Below are 20811 nucleotides of genomic sequence, written 5' to 3'. Positions count from 1 at the left end.
TCTGATTCAATGACTAACACTGCAATCCCATACATGTCTATTAAGAAGCAAGTTCCATTGAGTTCAACAGGGCTTAGTCCTTGGTGATGCATAAAGGTAGGGCTTACTTGTGGATATTTAAACCAAAATGCAAAAATCTCTGTGGATGGGGGTGCTGGCCCCCCAAAGAGGGCACGGCCAGGAAATCCTGGATGTATGGCAACCCTAATTGCAGCTTAATGCACCTACCCACCCACATTACAATTAGAACAGGCTCCATCGGTGTAAGATTGTGTTTTTTCCTGGATAGTCTTGGATGTTGCTGGTGTCTAGCCCTCATGACCAGCATGGCCAATGATAATGGATGCTGGGAGTTGTATTTACCCCATTCTTGAAGGGCCAGTGTCCCCAACCTTGTTGTAAAATTTCCAAACAACTGAACAAAATATACCAATTTTTAAATTTTTTTAAAAAAGGGATTTAAATTTTTAGATAAGGACAAAACACATAACTTTTGATTAAAGTTTCTCCAAGTAAGCAAGAGTCAAACACAATATGCATCTTATTGAGGTACCAGTACGAAGAAGACAAAACATGGGATTTGATTAGCTCATGCAGCTATTAATATAAGGAAAACATAGTGCTAGTGAAAAGAAAAAAATCCAAATCACCAATGACTAACCTATAAACATATTTGCTGATCTAATATTCTTAGTCCCCAAAACAACAAATTCAGTTACAACAAATAAGTTCAATAATTAGAATATGACACTCCTATTCCTTCATCTTAAACTATTATATGCCTAGCATGGCATATAACTGCTACTATTTAATATTCATAAAGCATTGAAAATAAGGAAAGCTGGGTGTGTGGCAGTCCAACAAATTATATCCTACACCAAGTCTTTTAGAAAGAAAGGGGGAAAGTCTGTCACAGATGAATTAGTGGAAGCAAGCACTAACATTGCAATTAGAAACAAATTCTCAGATTTCATAGAATCATAGAGTTGGAAGAGACCACAAGGGCCATCGAGTCCAACCCCCTGCCAAGCAGGAAACACCATCAGAGCACACCTGACATATGGTTGTCAAGCCTCTGCTTAAATACCTCCAAAGAAGGAGACTCCACCACACTCCTTGGCAGCAAATTCCACTGTCGAACAGCTCTTACTGTCAGGAAGTTCTTCCTAATGTTTAGGTGGAATCTTCTTTCTTGTAGTTTGGATCCATTGCTCCGTGTCCGCTTCTCTGGAGCAGCAGAAAACAACCTTTCTCCCTCCTCTATGTGACATCCTTTTATATATTTGAACATGGCTATCATATCACCCCTTAACCTCCTCTTCTCCAGGCTAAACATGCCCAGCTCCCTTAGCCGTTCCTCATAAGGCATCGTTTCCAGGCCTTTGACCATTTTGGTTGCCCTCCTCTGGACACATTCCAGTTTGTCAGTGTCCTTCTTGAACTGTGGTGCCCAGAACTGGACACAGTACTCCAGGTGAGGTCTGACCAGAGCAGAATACAGTGGCACTATTACTTCCCTTGATCTAGATGCTATACTCCTATTGATGCAGCCCAGAATTGCATTGGCTTTTTTAGCTGCCGCGTCACACTGTTGGCTCATGTCAAGTTTGTGGTCAACCAAGACTCCTAGATCCTTTTCACATGTAGTGCTCTCAAGCCAGGTGTCATCCATCTTGTATTTGTGCCTCTCATTTTTTTTGCCCAAGTGCAATACTTTACATTTCTCCCTGTTAAAATTCATCTTGTTTGTTTTGGCCCAGTTCTCTAATCTGTCAAGGTCGTTTTGAAGTGTGATCCTGTCCTCTGGGGTGTTAGCCACCCCTCCCAGTTTGGTGTCATCTGCAAATTTGATCAGGATGCCCTTGAGTCCATCATCCAAGTCGTTGATAAAGATGTTGAATAAGACCGGGCCCAAGACAGAACCCTGTGGCACCCCACTAGTCACTCTTCTCCAGGATGAAGAGGAACCATTGATGAGCACCCTTTGGGTTCGGTCAGTCAGCCAGTTACAAATCCACTGAGTGGTAGCATAGTCAAGACCGCATTTTACCAGCTTCTTTACAAGAATATCATGGGGCACCTTGTCAAATGCCTTACTGAAATCAAGGTAGGCTACATCCACTGCATTCCCTTCATCTACCAGGCTTGTAATTCTGTCAAAAAACGAGATCAGGTTAGTCTGACATGACTTATTTTTCATAAATCCATGCTGACTATTGGTGATCACAGCATTCCTTTCTAGGTGCTCACAGACTGTTTGCTTAATGATCTGCTCCAGAATCTTCCCTGGTATTGATGTCAGACTGACTGGGCGGTAATTATTTGGGTCCTCTCTTTTCCCCTTTTTGAAAATAGGGACAACATTTGCCCTCCTCCAGTCTGCCGGGACTTCGCCTGTTCTCCAGGAATTCTCAAAGATGACTGCCAGTGGTTCTGAAATCACATCTGCCAGTTCTTTTAATACTCTTGGATGCAGTTCATCTGGCCCTGGAGACTTGAAGACATCTAGACTAGCCAAGTATTCTTGTACTATCTCCTTAGTTATTCTGGGCTGTGTTTCCTCTGCTGAATCATTTGCTCCAAATTCTTCAGGTCGGGCATTGTTTTCTTTATCGGAGAAGACTGAGGCAAAGAAGGCATTGAGGAGTTCAGCCCTTTCTGTGTCCCCTGTTTGCATTTCACCATCTTCTCCTCTGAGTGACCCCACTGTTTCTTTGTTCTTCCTTTTGCTACGAACATACCCATAAAAGCCTTTTTTGTTGCTTTTAACCTCTCTAGCAAGCCTGAGTTCATTCTGTGCTTTAGCTTTTCTGACTTTGTGCCTACACGTGCTGGCTATTTGTTTGAATTCCTCTTTGGTGGTTTCCCCCCTTTTCCATTTTTTGTACACATCCTTTTTTAATCTTAACTCAGTTAAAAGTTCTTTAGATAGCCACCCTGGCTTCTTTAGGCACCTTCCATGTTTCCGTCTCATTGGTATTGCCTGAAGTTGTGCTTTTACTATCTCCCTCTTAACAAACTCCCAGCCGTCAAGAACTCCCTTTCCTTTTAATATTACTGTCCATGGGATCTCACCCAGCACTTCCCTAAGTTTTATGAAGTCGGCTTTCTTAAAGTCGAGAAATTGAGTCCTAGTATGCTTGGCTGCTCCTTTCCGCTGTATAGTAAACTTCAGAAGAGCATGATCACTCGCGCCTAATGATCCTTCCACTTCTACCCCACTAACCAGGTCATCAACATTGGTTAGGACCAGATCTAAAATGGCTGTTCCTCTTGTTGCTTCTCCCACTTTCTGGACAATGAAGTTGTCTGCAAGGCCAGTGAGGAATCTGTTTGACCTTATGCTCTTGGCTGAGTTTGACATCCAACAAATATCCGGGTAATTGAAGTCCCCCATTACTACTATCTCCCTTCCTTTTGCATGCTTGGCCATCTGTTCCAGGAAGGCATCATCTATGTCCTCCGTTTGGCTTGGGGATCTATAGTAAACTCCCACAATGAGGTCACTGTTATTCTTCTCTCCCTTAATTTTGACCCAAAGCTCTCACTTTGGCTTTGAGGTTCTAAATCTTGGATCTCTTCACAGGTATACACATCCCTGACATATAACGCCACTCCTCCTCCTTTCTTGTCTGGTCTGTTTCTCTGAAATAGATTGTATCCCTCCATTATTACATTCCAATTGTGGGACTTATCCCACCAGGTTTCAGTGATTCCTATTATGTCATATTTAGTTTGCTGTACCAAGAGCTCAAGCTCATCTTGTTTATTTCCCATGCTTTGCGCATTAGTGTACAGACATTGAAGTCCATTAATCATTCCCCCGTGTCTCTTATTTAAGGATTTTTTCCTCCTACCACTAGGTCTGCGTGCTGTTTGCTCCATTCGGTCTATGACATTTGGATGATCATCTTCATCAATTGATAGACTCCTACCTTCAGGAGCACTGTCTCCCTCCCCCACATTAGTCAGTTTAAAGCCCTCCTGATGAGGTTTCTGAGATTTTTTGCAAAAACATTCCTCCCAACCGTTGTGAGGTGCAGCCCATCGCTTGCCAGAAGTCCATCTTCAAGAAACTGCATTCCGTGATCTAAGAATCCAAACCGTTCCTGTTTACACCATTTGCGAAGCCAGTTGTTCACTTCCACTATTTTTCCCTCTCTCCCTGGGCCACGTCGTTCAACTGGGAGGACAGATGAGATGACAATTTGTGCATTTAATTGCTTCAATTTCCTGCCCAGAGCCTCGTAATCTCTTTTGATCTTCTGGAGGCTATTGCTTGCAGTGTCATTGGTTCCCACATGAACCAAGAGGAAGGGGTATTTGTCAGTGGGTTTTATGATTCCTTGCAGTCGTTCAGTTACATCTTGGATCTTAGCCCCGGGGAGACAGCACACTTCCCGAGACATCTTGTCAGGCCCACAGATCACTGCTTCTGTTCCCCTCAGTAGGGAATCCCCTATCACCACTACAGGCCTCCTCTTAGGTCTGGTCGGGGTTCTTCCATGAGCTGTCCGTTCCAAGGTCGCCTGCACATTCCCTGAGGACTGCCTTTGCTGCTAGTCTTCATATACCTGATCGACTGTAATGAGGGAGAGATCCTCAAATGGAGTCTGCTCTTCGTCTTCCATGCTATGGGAAAGGACCTCAAAGCGATTGCGTATTTCTAAACAATCAGAGTGAACCCTGGGCCTCCTACTTCTTTGAGTCACGTTTCTCCATATATCTGGCTCCTGTGTTGGTGAACTAGCCTCCTTCTCAGGGGAGTCCCCTGTCTCCTCCTTGGTGGAGACGGTGTGCTCTGTTGCTTCCAAGAAGAGCTCCAGCTCTCTAATTCTTTGGAGCGTAGCTACACGTTCCTCCAGTTGCTGGACTTTGTCTTTTAAGAGGGCAATCAACATGCAATTGCTGCAGGTAAAGCTGCCTGCAACCTTTGGCAAGATGGCAAACATTGCGCAGGAACCACAGGCGACTGCAGCTGTTCCCTCACCCTCCATCTTGAGAACGTGTTGTTGTATCTGCATAAATGATTTGGGCAAGATTGCTATCTGACTGCATATCAATGAATCTTTTCCTGTTTACTATCCGATTTTTCTGCTTCCATGCTTTCTCCATTTTTGGCATGGTTAAGAAGGGCCTGGAAATCAGCCACATGGCTTAGCCTCAATCCAGTTAAGATTACTGTGATGTCTGTTGGCAAGGAGAAGCCTTTTGGGGAATTGGCATAGGTTATGGCTGGTGCATCAGTTAAGAGCACCAGCCCACCAACTCGCAAAGAATCTCATGATGCTGTTTCGTATAGTAGTTGTTCCTGGACCACAAGCACTTAGAAATAGCAAAGAAAGCTTATGCACCAAGCCAAATGATTCCATATCTTTCTCTGACATTATGATTAATAAAATAATAACGTAATGAGGCAGTGCCTTCAGTAGCTCACAAGAAGATTTAGTCATTGAAGTAACTTGTGTAAAAGCAGCAGCCAACAAAACAGATACAAGATGGTGACACCTGGAAGGGGAGAGCTAATTCATGTTTTACAAGGAAACAGATAATCAAAGTAGGTTTGAGATTAGGGCGCAACTCTAAGGAATGAAGGACAATGGAGATGAGCCAACCCGTTTAATGATTAGTGTTGGGATTGGTGATTTTGAACACAAGGATAGTGTCTGTAGAATGCACAGGTGGGTCTCTCCTGCCATGCATTCCCCTCCAGCTGTAGAACAAATACATGGAAGTAGAACTTAACCTGATGGTCCTATCTTCAAGTTACTGGTCCCACTTCCTATGTAATACCTTCTTTCTTCCCTGTCTCTCTTGGAAAAATATTTAACTCCTAAGGCAGTAGGAGCCCATGCATTTTCAAAGGCACCAACACATGGGTTGCTGCTGTAGTAGTGATCCATATGCACCCAGGGAGGGGGAAAGAGAAGCCTACTTCCTGCAGTAGCTGCATCTACAATAGCCAGGTATGGAGAGGCACTGGAAATGAGTGAGTTATTATGAGGCAGAATACAGCGGAAAGTTCTTTTCCATCTCAGATTACAATCTGAAGCAGAGAAGTATTAGCAATATAGGCTTCTAATTCTTGCATCAGATTGGAAATTTGTACTAAAGGTTGTATTCCAAACAAGGGAATAATGAATTTTGTTGACAATTCTAATTGTTAATCACATTTTGCTGCTATTTGACCACAAAATATAAGCTAAGTATTTACCTTTGGTGAATTATGGTGCCCACTCTGACCTCATTATGCTAGTCTTGCTGTGCACTGAAAATGCAATAATCTGTAGCATAAAACCAACAGTATTCTTCAGATTGCATTTGTTTTATTTAACAAACTGATGGTTTGTCAACTAGCCTGTTTATTTTGGTAGAATGGGAAGGCGGCAATTGCCAGAAACAAACGAATTGGCCTACATGTTGAAAACATTGTTTACTCGCATAATTTATGAAATAATAGTCAGACCAGTACAGAGAAACAGCAATGCTTTTTTTGACAGGAAAAGCAGAAGCAAATAAAAGGGTCTCACTCACTCATTGATATTTTGATGTTATTGTATTTGCTCACTAGAATGGAATCACCTATATGCTTAATTCCTTACTCCTTTGAAAAACATTTCAACACAAGATATTGTACTGAAATTCAAAAATATATACGTACACTAAAGTGACTAACACAAAAATTGAATCTGAAAGCACAAGGGAGGAGACCGCCACCGCTTCTAAAACCAATCCTGAAGTTTACGCATCAAAAATGCATGTTGGCAAGGTTCTTGATCCATGTCTCAAGGGCAGAATTGTAATGATACTTCCACTTCTTATAACTAGAAGCGAAGTGCTAGAGGCCATATTGTCTGCCTTAATCTCCATTTTCCCAAGCATTTCTGTGCAGCTCAGATGATTCTCAGAAAAACACAGATGGCTTCAGGGATACGGCCACGTTCCAGAACAGCCCAGTAAAATAGTGACAGCAAAAGTGACACTATGGCGAGAAAAAGATTAAACCAGAAAACAAAATGAAAGTTCATGCAATTTAACATTTTATGCTTCAGTGTCTTCTGGTACTTACTTTGTTAATAGTCAGCTAAGAAATAAACTGCATTTTTGCTTTGCATCTTGGTAAGACCCTCTCATGTGCTGATGGCAAGAGCACATACATACATTAATATTCTTGTGCTCCAGTATGAAGAACCTTTACTTGGAACATCGCCACGTAATTTAATGCATTTTCAATTTTTAAAAAATGAGCACAGAATCTCTGCCTCATACCCAGGGGTGGCATGTCTTGTTTCACCACCTGAGTGCTGCCCTGCCACTGCTGCCGCCGCCTGCACCGCCAACTCTGCCACCGCCACCTCCTGCCCTGTGCAATCTGCTGCATCCGCTGCCGGCAGAGAAGAACCACTGCCATCAACACCAACTTGGGGTGAGATCAAAATAGTGCAAGATCTTATGCAATTTGAGGTGAGATCTTACCCCAAATTGGCACTGATGCTGGCTCCACTTCTCCACTAGTGACAGAGGTGGCGAGCTAGACTGGGAGCCCACAGAGGTGCCACCTTGAGGACTTCAGCAACTTGACACAGTGGCCTCTCCGTGTCTAGTGGCAGGACTGGCTCTGCTCATACCAGAGGTGGAGCTAGCTGCTCCGGCACCCAGAGTAGCGCACATGCTGTGCACCCGGGGACAGGGCAAGCATCCCAGGGGACGGGACGGCAATGTCACCTCCCCCCAGGGATGACACCCGGGGTGAACCGCACCCACCACACCCCCTTCCTCCGCGAGTGGCTCATACCTCATACCATCTCTGGTCCCCACCCTGCACTCAACTCTTATCTGTGGCTACTAGAAGCTGTCAGCATGTGACAGCAGTAGCACATCCATATGATATGCTAGATCACCATATGATATGCTAGAGGAACTACTAGATCAACAAAATCAGTCCTGGAGGTATTTTGGGGAGGGTATTTTTGGGAAGGGGTAAATCAGGGTTTACAGTTTTTGTGTTATCTGGGCAAGAGTGTTTAAATAATAGATATTCAATAAATAAGGCTGAGCCAAAAGCCCTACTTCCTAGATTTGCTGCCCCCCCCCTTGCAGACTGCCAGAGGAATCTAGCAAGAGGGATGATGATGATGATGGTGATGATAATAATATAAATCAAAGAATTCCTTTTTGTTTAGCAGAGAGCAAAAAGGTGTCTGAGGCTAAGCTTTGAGAAAACATTGTTATTCTCTTGGTGAGCACCTCACCATGTGAGGCAAATATAACTCATTTTCACTGCCACAGATGGCACAGAGACAAACAGAAGAATCCTGCATAATGCAGACAATGCCAAGTTGTCTAATTTAAAAAGGGGGAAACACACACAAAGAGAGAACCTGGAAACCTTCCCAGATCATACATCTGTCTCTAAGTTGCGCTTTAGATGAGGAGGCCAAACAGCAATGACATATAGGGGATTAATGGCATATTTTTCCCAGTTCCAAATTATCTTCTCAGCTCAGTCCTGTAGTCATTTCATGCATTCCTATGCATGTCTAGTCAGAAGAAAACTCAATGAGGCTTACTTTCAGGCAAGTTTTTATAGGATTACAGCCTAAACGACCTAAAGGAAGCCAATACAAGGTTAGCTGTTTAATGTATCACACTGGGAGAAAGCAGGGGGAGAGAAATATCAAAGAATGAACCAAAACAAGAGCTAGATACAAATTGCATTTTAATAAAATACACTTCTATGCACATCTACAGTGTGGAATATAATTTGCAGTTCATTTTAACACATCTGATATAAAGTTGTTCTTAGATGTGTTAAATATTTGTTGTTCAATGGTGAAACAATATACTCTTATTATTATATTCTACACTGATTACTACCCTTGCTCGCCAGAAGCACATCAAAGTTTCATACAACAAAATGCAAACACTAAACACTTCTGAAAAATCACTCCTATATTGAAACAATATAGCCCCTGCTGCTGCTGCTGCTATAGAATTTTGCCTTTGAATAATGGCAATTAAATTTAAGAGTGTGTCCCTTTTTATTGTGTTTACTATCAGTATAACAATAATTAGAAGACAAAATTTAAATCCACCAACCACATTTTAATTAATAGTATTCACATTTTAGGGCTACTTTAGATTCTCATCAATAGATTATCTTGTCTGCCATAGAAAATACTGTGATACATGACATGAGTACCATGATATCATGGACCACATTTAGTACAAAGAAGCCAACATTAATAGCTCCATTCACACATCATATATACAGACAGAGTAGTTACTACGCCAGGGCAGCAGTTCTTAACTGACCTCATGTCACCAGTGTTGCTGTAGTTTACCAGGAGGGAGAAGAGAAGGGGCAAGGTGGTGGCAAGGTCCGCATGGTGCAAGCACACTAGCAGGATATTTGTATTCAGACATCTGTACTTCTCATGTTGCAACTGATGCCTTTACAGCAGCCAGGTACTCCAGTCTTACTTCGAAGTGAGAAATGGGAAGAGACTTCTATAATCCACTAAACTAGGCAGGGCTTCATGAAGAAACCTTGAGGTTCAGTGCACTTCCCAGTGTTATACTTAGAAAGCAATGGTGGCTTAAAGGCAACAATGGCTAAACTGCACTGGCCTCTGCTTTCTTCTGCCTCAATGTTTTACCTTGCGGTTGGCCCTGGGTTATCACTGGACTTCCTCAATACCGTTCTCAAGTTCCTCATGATACATTGCCAAACTATTTGCTGTCATGATTAATCTCTATAAAGATACAGCCTTCTTTTCACCCAACTCCTTCCACCAAAACTCACTATGATTGCAACAATCTGTGCATATTTTATAGAGTGCTTCCAAAAGCACCATTTATAATTAAATAATTACAGGTACACAGTGGCTTCTATCACAAAAGAAACTGCTATGTCTTAAGAGTGACAGCTAGACCCGAACTACTTTTCCAAACCCACTCCTCCTTTCCCCCCCTTATTATTCTATCATCCCAAAAAGTAAGAAAAACAATAGCCTCTTTATTGAGGAAGATATCTATATTAGCTTGGTTGCAATAATACAAACAGTGAGGTGCATTAATCTAGTTTTAGTCAAATGATTGTATGAATACATTATCCACAGAGAAATACCAAGACCATCCACATATTAAGACAGAATCAATCCAAAATCAGCAAAATATTTTCCACAGAGAATATTCAAAGGTGCCACTACACAATGTAAGCCAAATACTAATGAGGCTTGTTAAGATAATGAACAACTGTAAATAAGCTACTTACGTTTGTCGGTCCTGATACATCTTGTTAACTTTTTCCCACTGGTAAGTAAGCTGTGTCAGCTTTTCCTGTATCCTTCCAGCTTCTCCAGGTGTGGCACTTTTTAAAACTGCAGTCTTCTTATTGCGAATAACTTCAATCTGTCCTGAGTATCTCCCTAGGCTGTCTTTAATTTTCTGCAATGCCATGTTAAGCAACACAAAAGATGAAAAGAGAATATCAGACACAATTGAAAAGAAGCAGCAAGCTTTTGTCTAAAATATGTAGCAGATGTATAATACTTCTAGCTCTTGATTGAATAATGAATATAGGCCTGAGATTGTATGAGAGGTGAAGCTGTGAGTAGTAATGCAAAGAAGATACTAGGGATGTAGTGTGAGGGAGTTATAGCCCTGGAGTGTGTGTGTGAGGGAATTAATGGACTTGGGGAGTAAAAGAAAAGTGAGGGGAGTTTTGGTGGAGAGGTTTAGTGGAAAGGTCCAATATAAGAGGCAAAGGAGAAAAGGCTTGTTTAACGTTCTGTGTGTGAGTGTGTGTCAGACAAGGGAAGGCAGCCTTTGATTGACCAATGGGGCAGGAGGCACCTTCTCCCTGCCACTATCCGTGCCCCCATCCTGGCACCAGTTCTGCTGGGTGCCCTTCTCAGCTCCCACCCTCAGTGGGAGAACTCGTGTGGTGTAGTGGTTAAGAGCGGTAGATTTGTAATCTGGGGAACCGGGTTCGCGTCTCCGCTCCTCCACATGCAGCTGCTGGGTGACCTTGGGCTAGTCACACTTCTCTGAAGTCTCTCAGCCCCACTCACCTCACAGAGTGTTTGTTGTGGGGGAGTAAGGGAAAGGAGAATGTTACCCGCTTTGAGACTCCTTCGGGTAGTGATAAAGTGGGATATCAAATCCAAACTCCTCCTCCTCTCCTCCTTCTCCTCCCACCCTCAGTGGCCAGTCACTGGCACTGCGGGCACTGGCTCTCCTCAGGCAGGCATGTATTTGAAGAGCAGAAATATGCCTTAGATGCCATCAGTGTGATTGTAAACTGGCTAGGAAAAGTGCATTCTGATTTCATTTTAAGAATGAAGAAAAAAAGGCTTAGAGAAGCCCATTAGCAGATGAAGTGGCAATAACACTTGGGAACTGTATCAATTTCATTGCTCTTGAAAGTGAAATCAAATCAAAGGAATTTTGATGGCCATTTATTTTTGTTTTCTAAAATTTGCCTCTCTTTGACAGTTAAGAACAACATTCTCTAGTAATTTGACTTTTCAGAAATTTGTGTGCCAAGCATCCAAATCAGGTTGGAAAGTGTATTCATTCACATTGGTTCTATGGATTGTGGTTAATTGGGTTTTGCTCAGCTACGGGGAAGGGCTATTTTAAACTTTACCATTTAGACTTCATTTCTAAAATTGAGTTCCTCAGTTCTTTCCTAGGCTTATTTGATAGAATCCAGATGTGCATTTCTTTTACAAAAATGCAAATATATTTTTAGAAAACAAAATATCTACAGGATGAGGCATTGTTCTGGAATGAATACCAAATCTGTAATCATATTTCAGTTTTTATATTGATATCATAAATGAGAGAAGCACAGCTTGTACCATTCATGAATGAGAGAAAAAGATCCACTACTTAATCACAGTCTTAAATATGTACTAGAACTATGAATCATAATATTTGCTACAACTTTCATAAATCCAGCACATTTAAAGAGGATTATGTATGCATTCTTGCTGGGAGAATGAAAGGTTTAGCGTGATTAATGAATATCTAGCATAAACAGAAATGGTGAGGATTCGTAAGGAGAACTGGTGGATTTACATATATAATCTTTGGGGATAAGGACAAAAATCACAGCCAAGGCAGAGACAAAGGGTTATAATTATCTGGAATTGACATTTTTAGTGGAGATTTCTATTCACCTACAAATGCTATGTGCTGTCAGAAATAATCCTTATGGAAAACAACATTTATTAACGTATTCCTGGCCTGATTTATCAATGATTGCGTAAACCACCAGCCTAGAAATGTTCTACTAGAATTGAGTAGCCTAGGTTCACTATTCACTGATGAAACTTACTGAATGATCACTTAGGCCAGTCACTGTCAGAGGAATGTACCTTTTGCATGCAACTCACTATTTTTCAGTCTAACATATGTCACAGTGTTGTTATGAGGATATAACGCACAGGAAAACAATGAGCAAATCATAGGAAGAACACAGTGTTAACACTACACTACTGGGGAACATGAAGACTGATGGCTGGTTCTTTCAGGAAGAAGATTCTGGATCTCTCTCTCTCTCTCTCTCTCTCTCTCTCTCTCACACACACACACACACACACACACACACACACAGTGGCAGACCAAGGGGTCTCAAATTTCATCAGCAGCCTGTGCAATGCCCAAATTCAGCACCCCTGTCTCTCGCCTTCCATTCTTCCATCACAGTTGTCCAGTGTGACCAAACCAGTCACACTCCCCTAAATCCGCCTCTGATATATACCATAGCAATATACTGTGTATTTTTATAAGGATGGAAAGGCTACTCCCATTATTTTTGCCCGCTTGGTTTATGTTCTCACTTAACGAGCAGAACAATCCAAAAACCCCTTACACAGTGCAGGAGAGATTAGGTGGAGATGTCCCTTGCCCAGCTCTTTAAGACTCAATTAGCCTCTTGCCAGCCACCAAATGTGTGGGAAGGCAGGTAGCTCACTGGCGGTATTCATTCCAGAGGAAAGTCCCAAATCAGGGCATTCTGAGAGCAGAGAGAGGGTGGGACTCCAGAATTTTCGGGATCCCCAGTTGGCTACATGATGACATTGGGCCTGATCAGTCTGCCTCTGTCACCTTCCACTACTGTGAACAACAGGGCTGCAGATTCAGTGGTTGATCAGCAAAATCCCATTTGCAGACAACCTAAAACTTAGTCCTCATAGGGCCATGTATTGGGTTCTATGGAAACCAGGGTCCCTAAGCTGATTCCATAACCTTGGCTGCAACTGATGGCTATTGATGAGACTATTTAACTCGGGACCAGTTTCAGTTTCCCATAAAAGGGTATTAATTAAACATGCTATCAAAAAACAGTTAACAAAAGACTTTAAAACATACTTCCAACTACTACTGTCTTGAAATTTGATTCATGTGAATCTACTAGGGATAAAAAATCAACCACAATTTAATTTTAAACCTTCTCCAACCAGCAGCTATACAATTTATGTGCCATGTTTCTATTTTTATTCCAGGATAATGACAATGATGAATGATTTTACCAGGAAATAAATATTCATTCATTACGAAGCTCAGATCAAAACTATATCCCTTACGAAAGCATATGAATCTGTAAGATCTATTTGGCTACTGTGATAGATTTATTTCGGAGGAAGATGGAACTGTGCCCACAACTACCATCTCTTGACATTTTAATAGTTCAGTTAAATTAAACCTACAGCAATAGTTACTTGTAACCATGTTAATCAGTATCATTAAAGTTGGTGTCAGCTACAATAATATCAAATACATGTGGAATAACAAGTGATTGGTTATGGAAATAATTCATACTAAGATGCACAAATGTGTGACATTAAAGAGTACTAATTGGGATCCATTCATCTGCTACTAATCCTTTTGCTGGGCCATTGATTCTCTGACCAATACAGTTGACAACATGGAAAACACATAACAGTAAAGGACCAAATAACAGTAATTTATATAATATCTAATTTTTGCATAATCTTTTTTTTTAAACTTCTTTTTATTCATTTTCTATAACCAAACAACAGCAAAGAGAGAAAAAGAAAAATAGCCAACACATACCAAAAAAAGAAAAGAAAACATCAACCAAAACAAAACACCTAAACCAACCAAAAAACAAACATTAATTAACAATAAATAACGTTTGACTTCCCTCCATCTTGGTTTTGGGTTATGTGAATATTAAATCCATTCTGCAGTTTTTCATTTTTTAACGTAAACACATCGCAAGGGTTATATTAAACCAACTGTGATTTTTATATCTCTAGAATTTGTTTCCATATATGTTATGAATTTAGACCAATTGTCGATAAACCTTGTACCTTTTTGCTGTCTAATGTTCTGCGTCATTTTTGCCAGATCCATATACTCAAATAATTTAATTTGCCAATCTTTAACGGTCGGGGTATTTGGGGTTTTCCAATTTTGTGCTAACAGAATCCTGGCAGCTACAGTTGCATATTGAAACATTATATAATCTTCTTTCTTAATCTCCTCTCCGATCATTCCCAGAAGGCAGGCTTTGGGCTTTTTGACAAAGGTGTATTTAAGTATTTTCTTTAGTTCGTTGTAGATGGAGTCCCAATTTTTTTTAACTTCTTCACATTTCCACCACATGTGGTAGAAGCTTCCCTCTTTAGATTTACACTTCCAACACCTTTTGTCGCCAGTCTTATACATTTTTTGCAATTTCACAGGGGTGATGTACCAACGATACATCATCTTTTCCATATTTTCTCTGAGGGCAGTACAGGCTGTAAATTTCATTCCTTTAGTCCACAACTTCGTCCATTTTTCAAAATCCAAATTATATCCAATGTCTATTGCCCATTTTACCATAACCTCTTTAACCTCTTCGTCCTTGGTGTCCCAATCTAATAGCTGATTATACATTTTAGATAGCAGTTTATTTTTACTTTCTATTATCTCTACCTGGAACTTTGATTTTCTCTCATTCATTCCAATCTTTTTATCTTCCTTCCATAAGGCATTAATTTGATGATACTGCAGCCAACCTGTTAATTTGCTTTTTAACTCTTCATAAGATCTAATTTTCCATCCTCTTTCCGATCTTTCCAGGAGGTCTTCATAGGTCAATCTCTCACCTTCCATGTTTGTTTTTTTGGTAGTTAATATGTCAATAGGGGATAGCCACCAGGGGGTATTTTTTTCCAGTAGTTTTTTATTCTTTTCCCACGCTTCTAACAATGTTCCTCTGATAATGTGGTTTGAGAAGCCTTTATGCACCTTTTCCTTATTCTGCCAGAGATAAGGATGCCAACCAAATCTTAAATCGAAGCCTTCTAAATCTAGCAGATCTGTGTTTTTTAAAGTGACCCATTCTCTAAGCCAACAAAGGCACGAGGCTTCATAATACAGTCTCAGATTTGGGACCGAGAATCCTCCTCTGTCTTTTCTGTCCGTTAACAGTTTAAATCTAATTCTCGGTCTTTTACCTTGCCATATAAATTTAGAGAGAATTTTTTGCCAATTTTTAAATATTGCACTTCCTCTAATCACTGGGACATTTTGGAATAAAAATAAAAGTTTCGGTAGTATACACATCTTGGTTGCAGCCATTCTGCCTGACCAGGAGAGTTTTATCCTATTCCAAGTATCTCGTTCCTTTTGGATTTCCTTCCAGGTGTTTGTATAGTTACCAGCCATTAAGTTTATATTTTTCATCGTTAGCCACACTCCTAGATATTTTATCTTTTTTGCTTCTTTGATTCCCGATTGGAGTTCTAGCTGCCTCCTTAGATCTTCTCCCATATTCTTAACCATCATTTTAGTTTTAGTTTTATTTAACTTGAAGCCCGCTACTTTCCCAAATTCCTCTAGAAGTACCAGAACTTTGTCAGTACTCTGTATCGGGTCCTCAACTGACATTGCCAGGTCATCCGCGTATGCTTTCAGTTTGAATTCTTTCACCCCAATTCTAATTCCTCATATCTCAGATGTTTTCCTTATCTTATTTGCAATTACTTCCAACACCATTATGAAAAGAAGCAGTGACAAGGGGCAGCCTTGTCTCGTACCCTTTGAAATTTCGAATGTGTCAGATAAGTTGTTATTAATAATCAGTTTGGCTCTTTGATTTGAATAAATTGCTTTGATTCCCTCCATGAAAGCACCTTCTATCCCTGCTGTCTCCATACACTTTAATAGGAATCGCCATGATACATTATCGAATGCTTTTTCTGCATCAATAAAAATCAATGCTGCAGGAATTTCGTTCTTCTTTTCCAAGTATTCGATGATATTTATTATATGCCTAACATTGTCTTTTAATTGTCTATTAGGAAGGAATCCAGCTTGATCCGTATGTATTGCATTTTTTAGATAATTCTTAAGTCTGTTTGCCATTATCTCAGCAAATATTTTGTAATCGTTGTTAAGAAGTGATATCGGTCTGTAATTTTTATGTTTAATTTTTGCATAATCTAACCTCATCAGCAAGAGTAATTGTTTTTTAGTGAATAATAGTAACAACAATGTCATGATACACTTTAAAAAGTAATCTGGGCATAAGATTCAAGAAAATATTGAATAATATATTAGGAGCAACATAAAATAAAATGATTATGGACTGATTTAATTAATACCAAATAACTTTGTACTGTATTGTTTATCATTTCTTTAAGGATATATACACTACTGTTACGTTGACATTTATATATTTTCTTTTTTATTACTAATAAAAAAAACCTTTAAAATTGCCTAAAGACGTTTTGTTGCCACTGCTTTGCGTAGTTGTTTCTGTACATTTGTCCTCTTTCTAGCTTTTGTTTAAATTTCATTTTTTAAGTCAGTGTGTATCTCATGCTGAACTAGTAAGGTTTGCTGTCCTCTTCCCGTGTGCCCCAAAATCTCCTACGGTGGTCCGCCAACCATCCAAAGCTGATGTTAAGGGCATAGAAAAATGATGGGGACAGGAGAGTAAGTTCTGTTGCTCATATGGGAGTCCCTTGCACTAGCAGAGCTGTTGCGTTAGATATGGCCTGTATTTCCTAACCCCATTTACCTGGGACTAAGCCCTTTTAATGGTGTTAACTCTCAGGTAAGTGGAGTTAGGACTGCAACCTAGTTTAGGAAATTGGTTTTTGGTGTTTTTTTTAATGCCAAGAGAGAAAATTAAAGAAAAAAACTGACCAAAGGAGAAGCAACAGAGTCTTCTGGCACCTTATGGTATAAGCTTTTGTGAACTATATCACTGTGCAATGGTACATTACCTTCAAATTATTATTCAAATTATTCAAATTGTTTGAGTCTTACCATGAGGCACTCTTCTTGTCTGACGAGATCCTCACAGTCCTTCCCCTGCAGACTGGGAGAATTAAGGAGGTCTTCAACATCAGACAAAGCTTGCAGAAGCCGAAGGATTTCTGCCAGGTATGCAGAAGGCACATAAGAGGTTTCCACAGTCATACCTTCAGTCATCACAACAGTTGTCTCCTCACGAACTGTTTGCTGGTATAGATATACAACAGAATTTTTCCTTTAGTTTCAAAAAATGGTCACTGCACTTAAAAAATAGTAATAAACAGTGTATCATTTTGTAGCACCCCACCTCAAATTATACAACAATAATAAACATATCCTGCTAATTCATTTGATTGTGATATTTAATGCTTCATATAGTAGGGCATTTTTATCTTACTTCTCCAAAAATGTAAATCTGGCTAACTATGATGGCTAACTATGGGACATTAATGACTATGGTTCTGAGACCATGAAAGGTGAGAGGAGTAGGTGCGTATGGGGCTTCTGCAGACTTTTCCTAGCAGCATACATAGTCATATAAATCTATAAATAAAGAACATACAAGCTAGATGGGAAATCCTAACATGGAAAGCTCTCCTGAAAGTGCTACGTAGATGTGCCAAGTTTTTCAGCACAATGATTAGCTCTAGTTCCAAAATCTGAGTTTATATTTCAAGATTTTCACCTGGAATTCAAAAATTAACTTGTGTTAACGATTAAGATTCTTTTAATTTTTTGCTAAATTTTAACTACGGACTGAATTGTACACACTGACCACACATTAAAGACTGGTTCACACATCTCTCTTTACCCCATTGTTGATGTTTCAATAATTTTTCTTAAGATATTGATAACAATACAATGCCAGCTACAAACATCATGTCAAAGTGCAAAAAGGGAAAGGGAAATAATAAGGTGGGGGACACACAAAAAACTGCAACAGTTGGCAAGGGTAAGGTCAGCTAAGCCATGCGCTTGTGCCATTATTTCGTATAATCTTACACCGTTTCTGTTTGGTCCTTTAGGTGTGTACAGTAGATGACAATATAAACCAGGAAAGTAGGGAGTGATGGGGAATCACGAGTGTGCATACTTCCAACCAGGTCTGTTGCCATTTGTTAGGCAACATAATCTGTTTTAGTAACTAGTGCCAGGATGTAGAAATTGGATTGGGTCTCTTATCATGCATTAGACGGCAGTTTTCCTATGTACCTCTTGTTATAATGCTGTAACAGTCCATTCCCCATGAACATCAGATGCATAGTTTCTAGTAGTGAATCCTAGCACTCTCATTTTACCATTTGAGAACTGGTTGATACTTGTGTCCCTACTGACTTTGGAAACACTGGGTTAGCAGATGTGTAAGGATGCTCTACTCCACTCCCAATTTTCAGCTCATATACATGACTCACACACACATCCCACCACCACAACACAGAGAACACCACTCCATTGTTCACTCCTCTGAAGTCCTTCATCTCCTGAATGTAAATCAGAAACTTCAAAGTGATTTTAGGAGCATATGCAATTTATTATTATTCAATAAACTGGATCATTGGTAACACTGAGACTGGGTAGGAATGCTGGTTCTGCCAATGAAGTCAAATTTAGGCTGTGCAATGAGTGCAGGAGTTAGAGACAGAAATTATTGTCTGAATTGTAAAGTAAGGTACTGGATTTAGCCAAGACCACATTTGAATTGAGTCAGGCAACAAAATGTCTTGAGCTGGTACTGTAAGGATGCAATGGGAAAATAATGCATGTTAAAAAGGGTGGTGTGTTGTTTAGTTGTTTATTCGTGTCCGACTCTTCGTGACCCCATGGACCAGAGCACGCCAGGCACTCCTGTCTTCCACTGCCTCCCGCAGTTTGGTCAAACTCATGCTGGTAGCTTTGAGAACACTATCCAACCATCTCATCTTCTGTCGTCCCCTTCTTTTTGTGCCCTCAATCTTTCCCAACATCAGGGTCTTTTCCAGGGAGTCTTCTCTTCTCATGAGGTGGCCAAAGTATTGGAGCCTCAGCTTCATGGTCTGTCCTTCCAGTGAGCACTCAGGGTTGATTTCCTTAAAAATGGATAGGTTTGATCTTCTTGCAGTCCATGGGACTCTCAAGAGTCTCCTCCAGCACCATAATTCAAAAGCATCAATTATTCGGCGATCAGCCTTCTTTATGGTCCAGCTCTCACTTCCATACAAAAATGGTGGTGAACAAAGGGCAAAAATTGGCACCATTCCACTACCCAATAGATAAACCATTGTCTAAGAGAACAAGCTCGACTTTAAGTTGTTGAAATTAGTACAATAGCCTTAGGGCAAGTATTCTACAAAATCCCAAGGTGGACCCCACATAACTCTTTCTAGGGAAGCAAGAAGATTCAGATAGCCAAATAAGCATATGCTCGTTCTAGAAGTTGCTTAAATCATGTCATCTTAAATTGGATGAATGTGCTATGCAAGGCAGATTCCCAGTATTTTAAGCTTTGGCTATCACGGTCTGCATCAAGATGCTAACATATTGGAATAGTATTTTCAGTATAAAAGCTATAGAGGGGTGCATTGTGCAAGTTTAATTACATCTTTCTGATCAACTAAACTCTCTTCTGAATAGCAGACTTTGCAAAGTGTTGAGATAAATCTCAGGGATATTATGTACATATCAATATAGCCCAAAATTCATGGTTGGGCAATACCTTTATTAGGATCAACCAAAAATGTCAAGCTTGCCCTGATTTAAGGACATTTTGGTTAGTCCTAATAAAGGTATTGCCCAAGTATGGATGGTGGGGATTTTTCTTATGTACCAACACAACTACTTTTGCTTTTTACATCCAGATGGAAATATTTTCAGAATGTTGATAAATCTATTGGTACATCTGAAAGTACTATAACCGAGCCACTTCGAAAAGTGAAAATATCAATTAATATTTATTGTTTAAAAATTGTACAAAGCATACTGTATTCTCTCATCATAATTTCGAATATGCATAATCTTTTTGACTGCCCTCATTTAACACTAATAGCACTCTGTTTTTTAACCACTGCTGTGTTGTACATTACTAACTGCAGGCTTACATCAACATATCTTATGAGACACAGTTCTGTCTATATCTCCTTGTTTTCCCTGTATCAAAAACTACATAGCGCCAGCTCAAAAATGGCATATAACTGAAGAAGAAGCACAAATTGCTTGGGTTACTTCCCCCTTTTAGACTGTATTATATAAAGTACGACTGAACAGTCTTACCTGTGAGATCTATGAGCACCAGGTAACCATCAGAGCCCACAGGTCTCATGAGAGGGGGTATCCACATGCTCAGCTACCTGAAGAGTGCTTCTCTTTTCCATATATGTGTAACAAAGGAGCTGGCTCTGAGAAAATGCAGGACGCTATAGCACAGTATTATTATGTATATGTGATTGTATCCAATGCTGTATGAGCAGCATTCCACTCACACAACAGAACTTTCCTCTCCTCTCCTCTTTTCAATCATCCTCCAATGTTCTGGAGCAGATTTTCAGG

General features: G+C 40.2%; 1 protein-coding gene across 12 annotated transcripts in view; it reads right to left on the bottom strand.

Annotated features, from left to right (window-relative positions):
• The window catches only part of DMD (dystrophin), a 995174-nt gene that overhangs the window by 480998 nt on the left and 493365 nt on the right, over nucleotides 1-20811 (bottom strand). For all 12 annotated transcript variants that reach the window (XR_008330242.1, XR_008330243.1, XR_008330241.1 and 9 more), the window contains 2 exons: nucleotides 17302-17496; nucleotides 10277-10449 (listed from right to left, as the gene is read on the bottom strand). Coding sequence is in view for 9 of the 12 variants with exons in the window: in XM_053386964.1 (XP_053242939.1) it covers nucleotides 10277-10449; nucleotides 17302-17496 (368 nt within the window). In the remaining 3 variants the exon portion in view is untranslated. The remainder of the gene's footprint in view (nucleotides 1-10276; nucleotides 10450-17301; nucleotides 17497-20811) is intronic.

The sequence above is a fragment of the Podarcis raffonei genome, chromosome 4 (genome assembly GCF_027172205.1).
Source record: "Podarcis raffonei isolate rPodRaf1 chromosome 4, rPodRaf1.pri, whole genome shotgun sequence".
Taxonomy (NCBI): Eukaryota; Metazoa; Chordata; class Lepidosauria; order Squamata; family Lacertidae; genus Podarcis; species Podarcis raffonei.
This window is presented reverse-complemented; position numbering and strand designations above follow the sequence as displayed.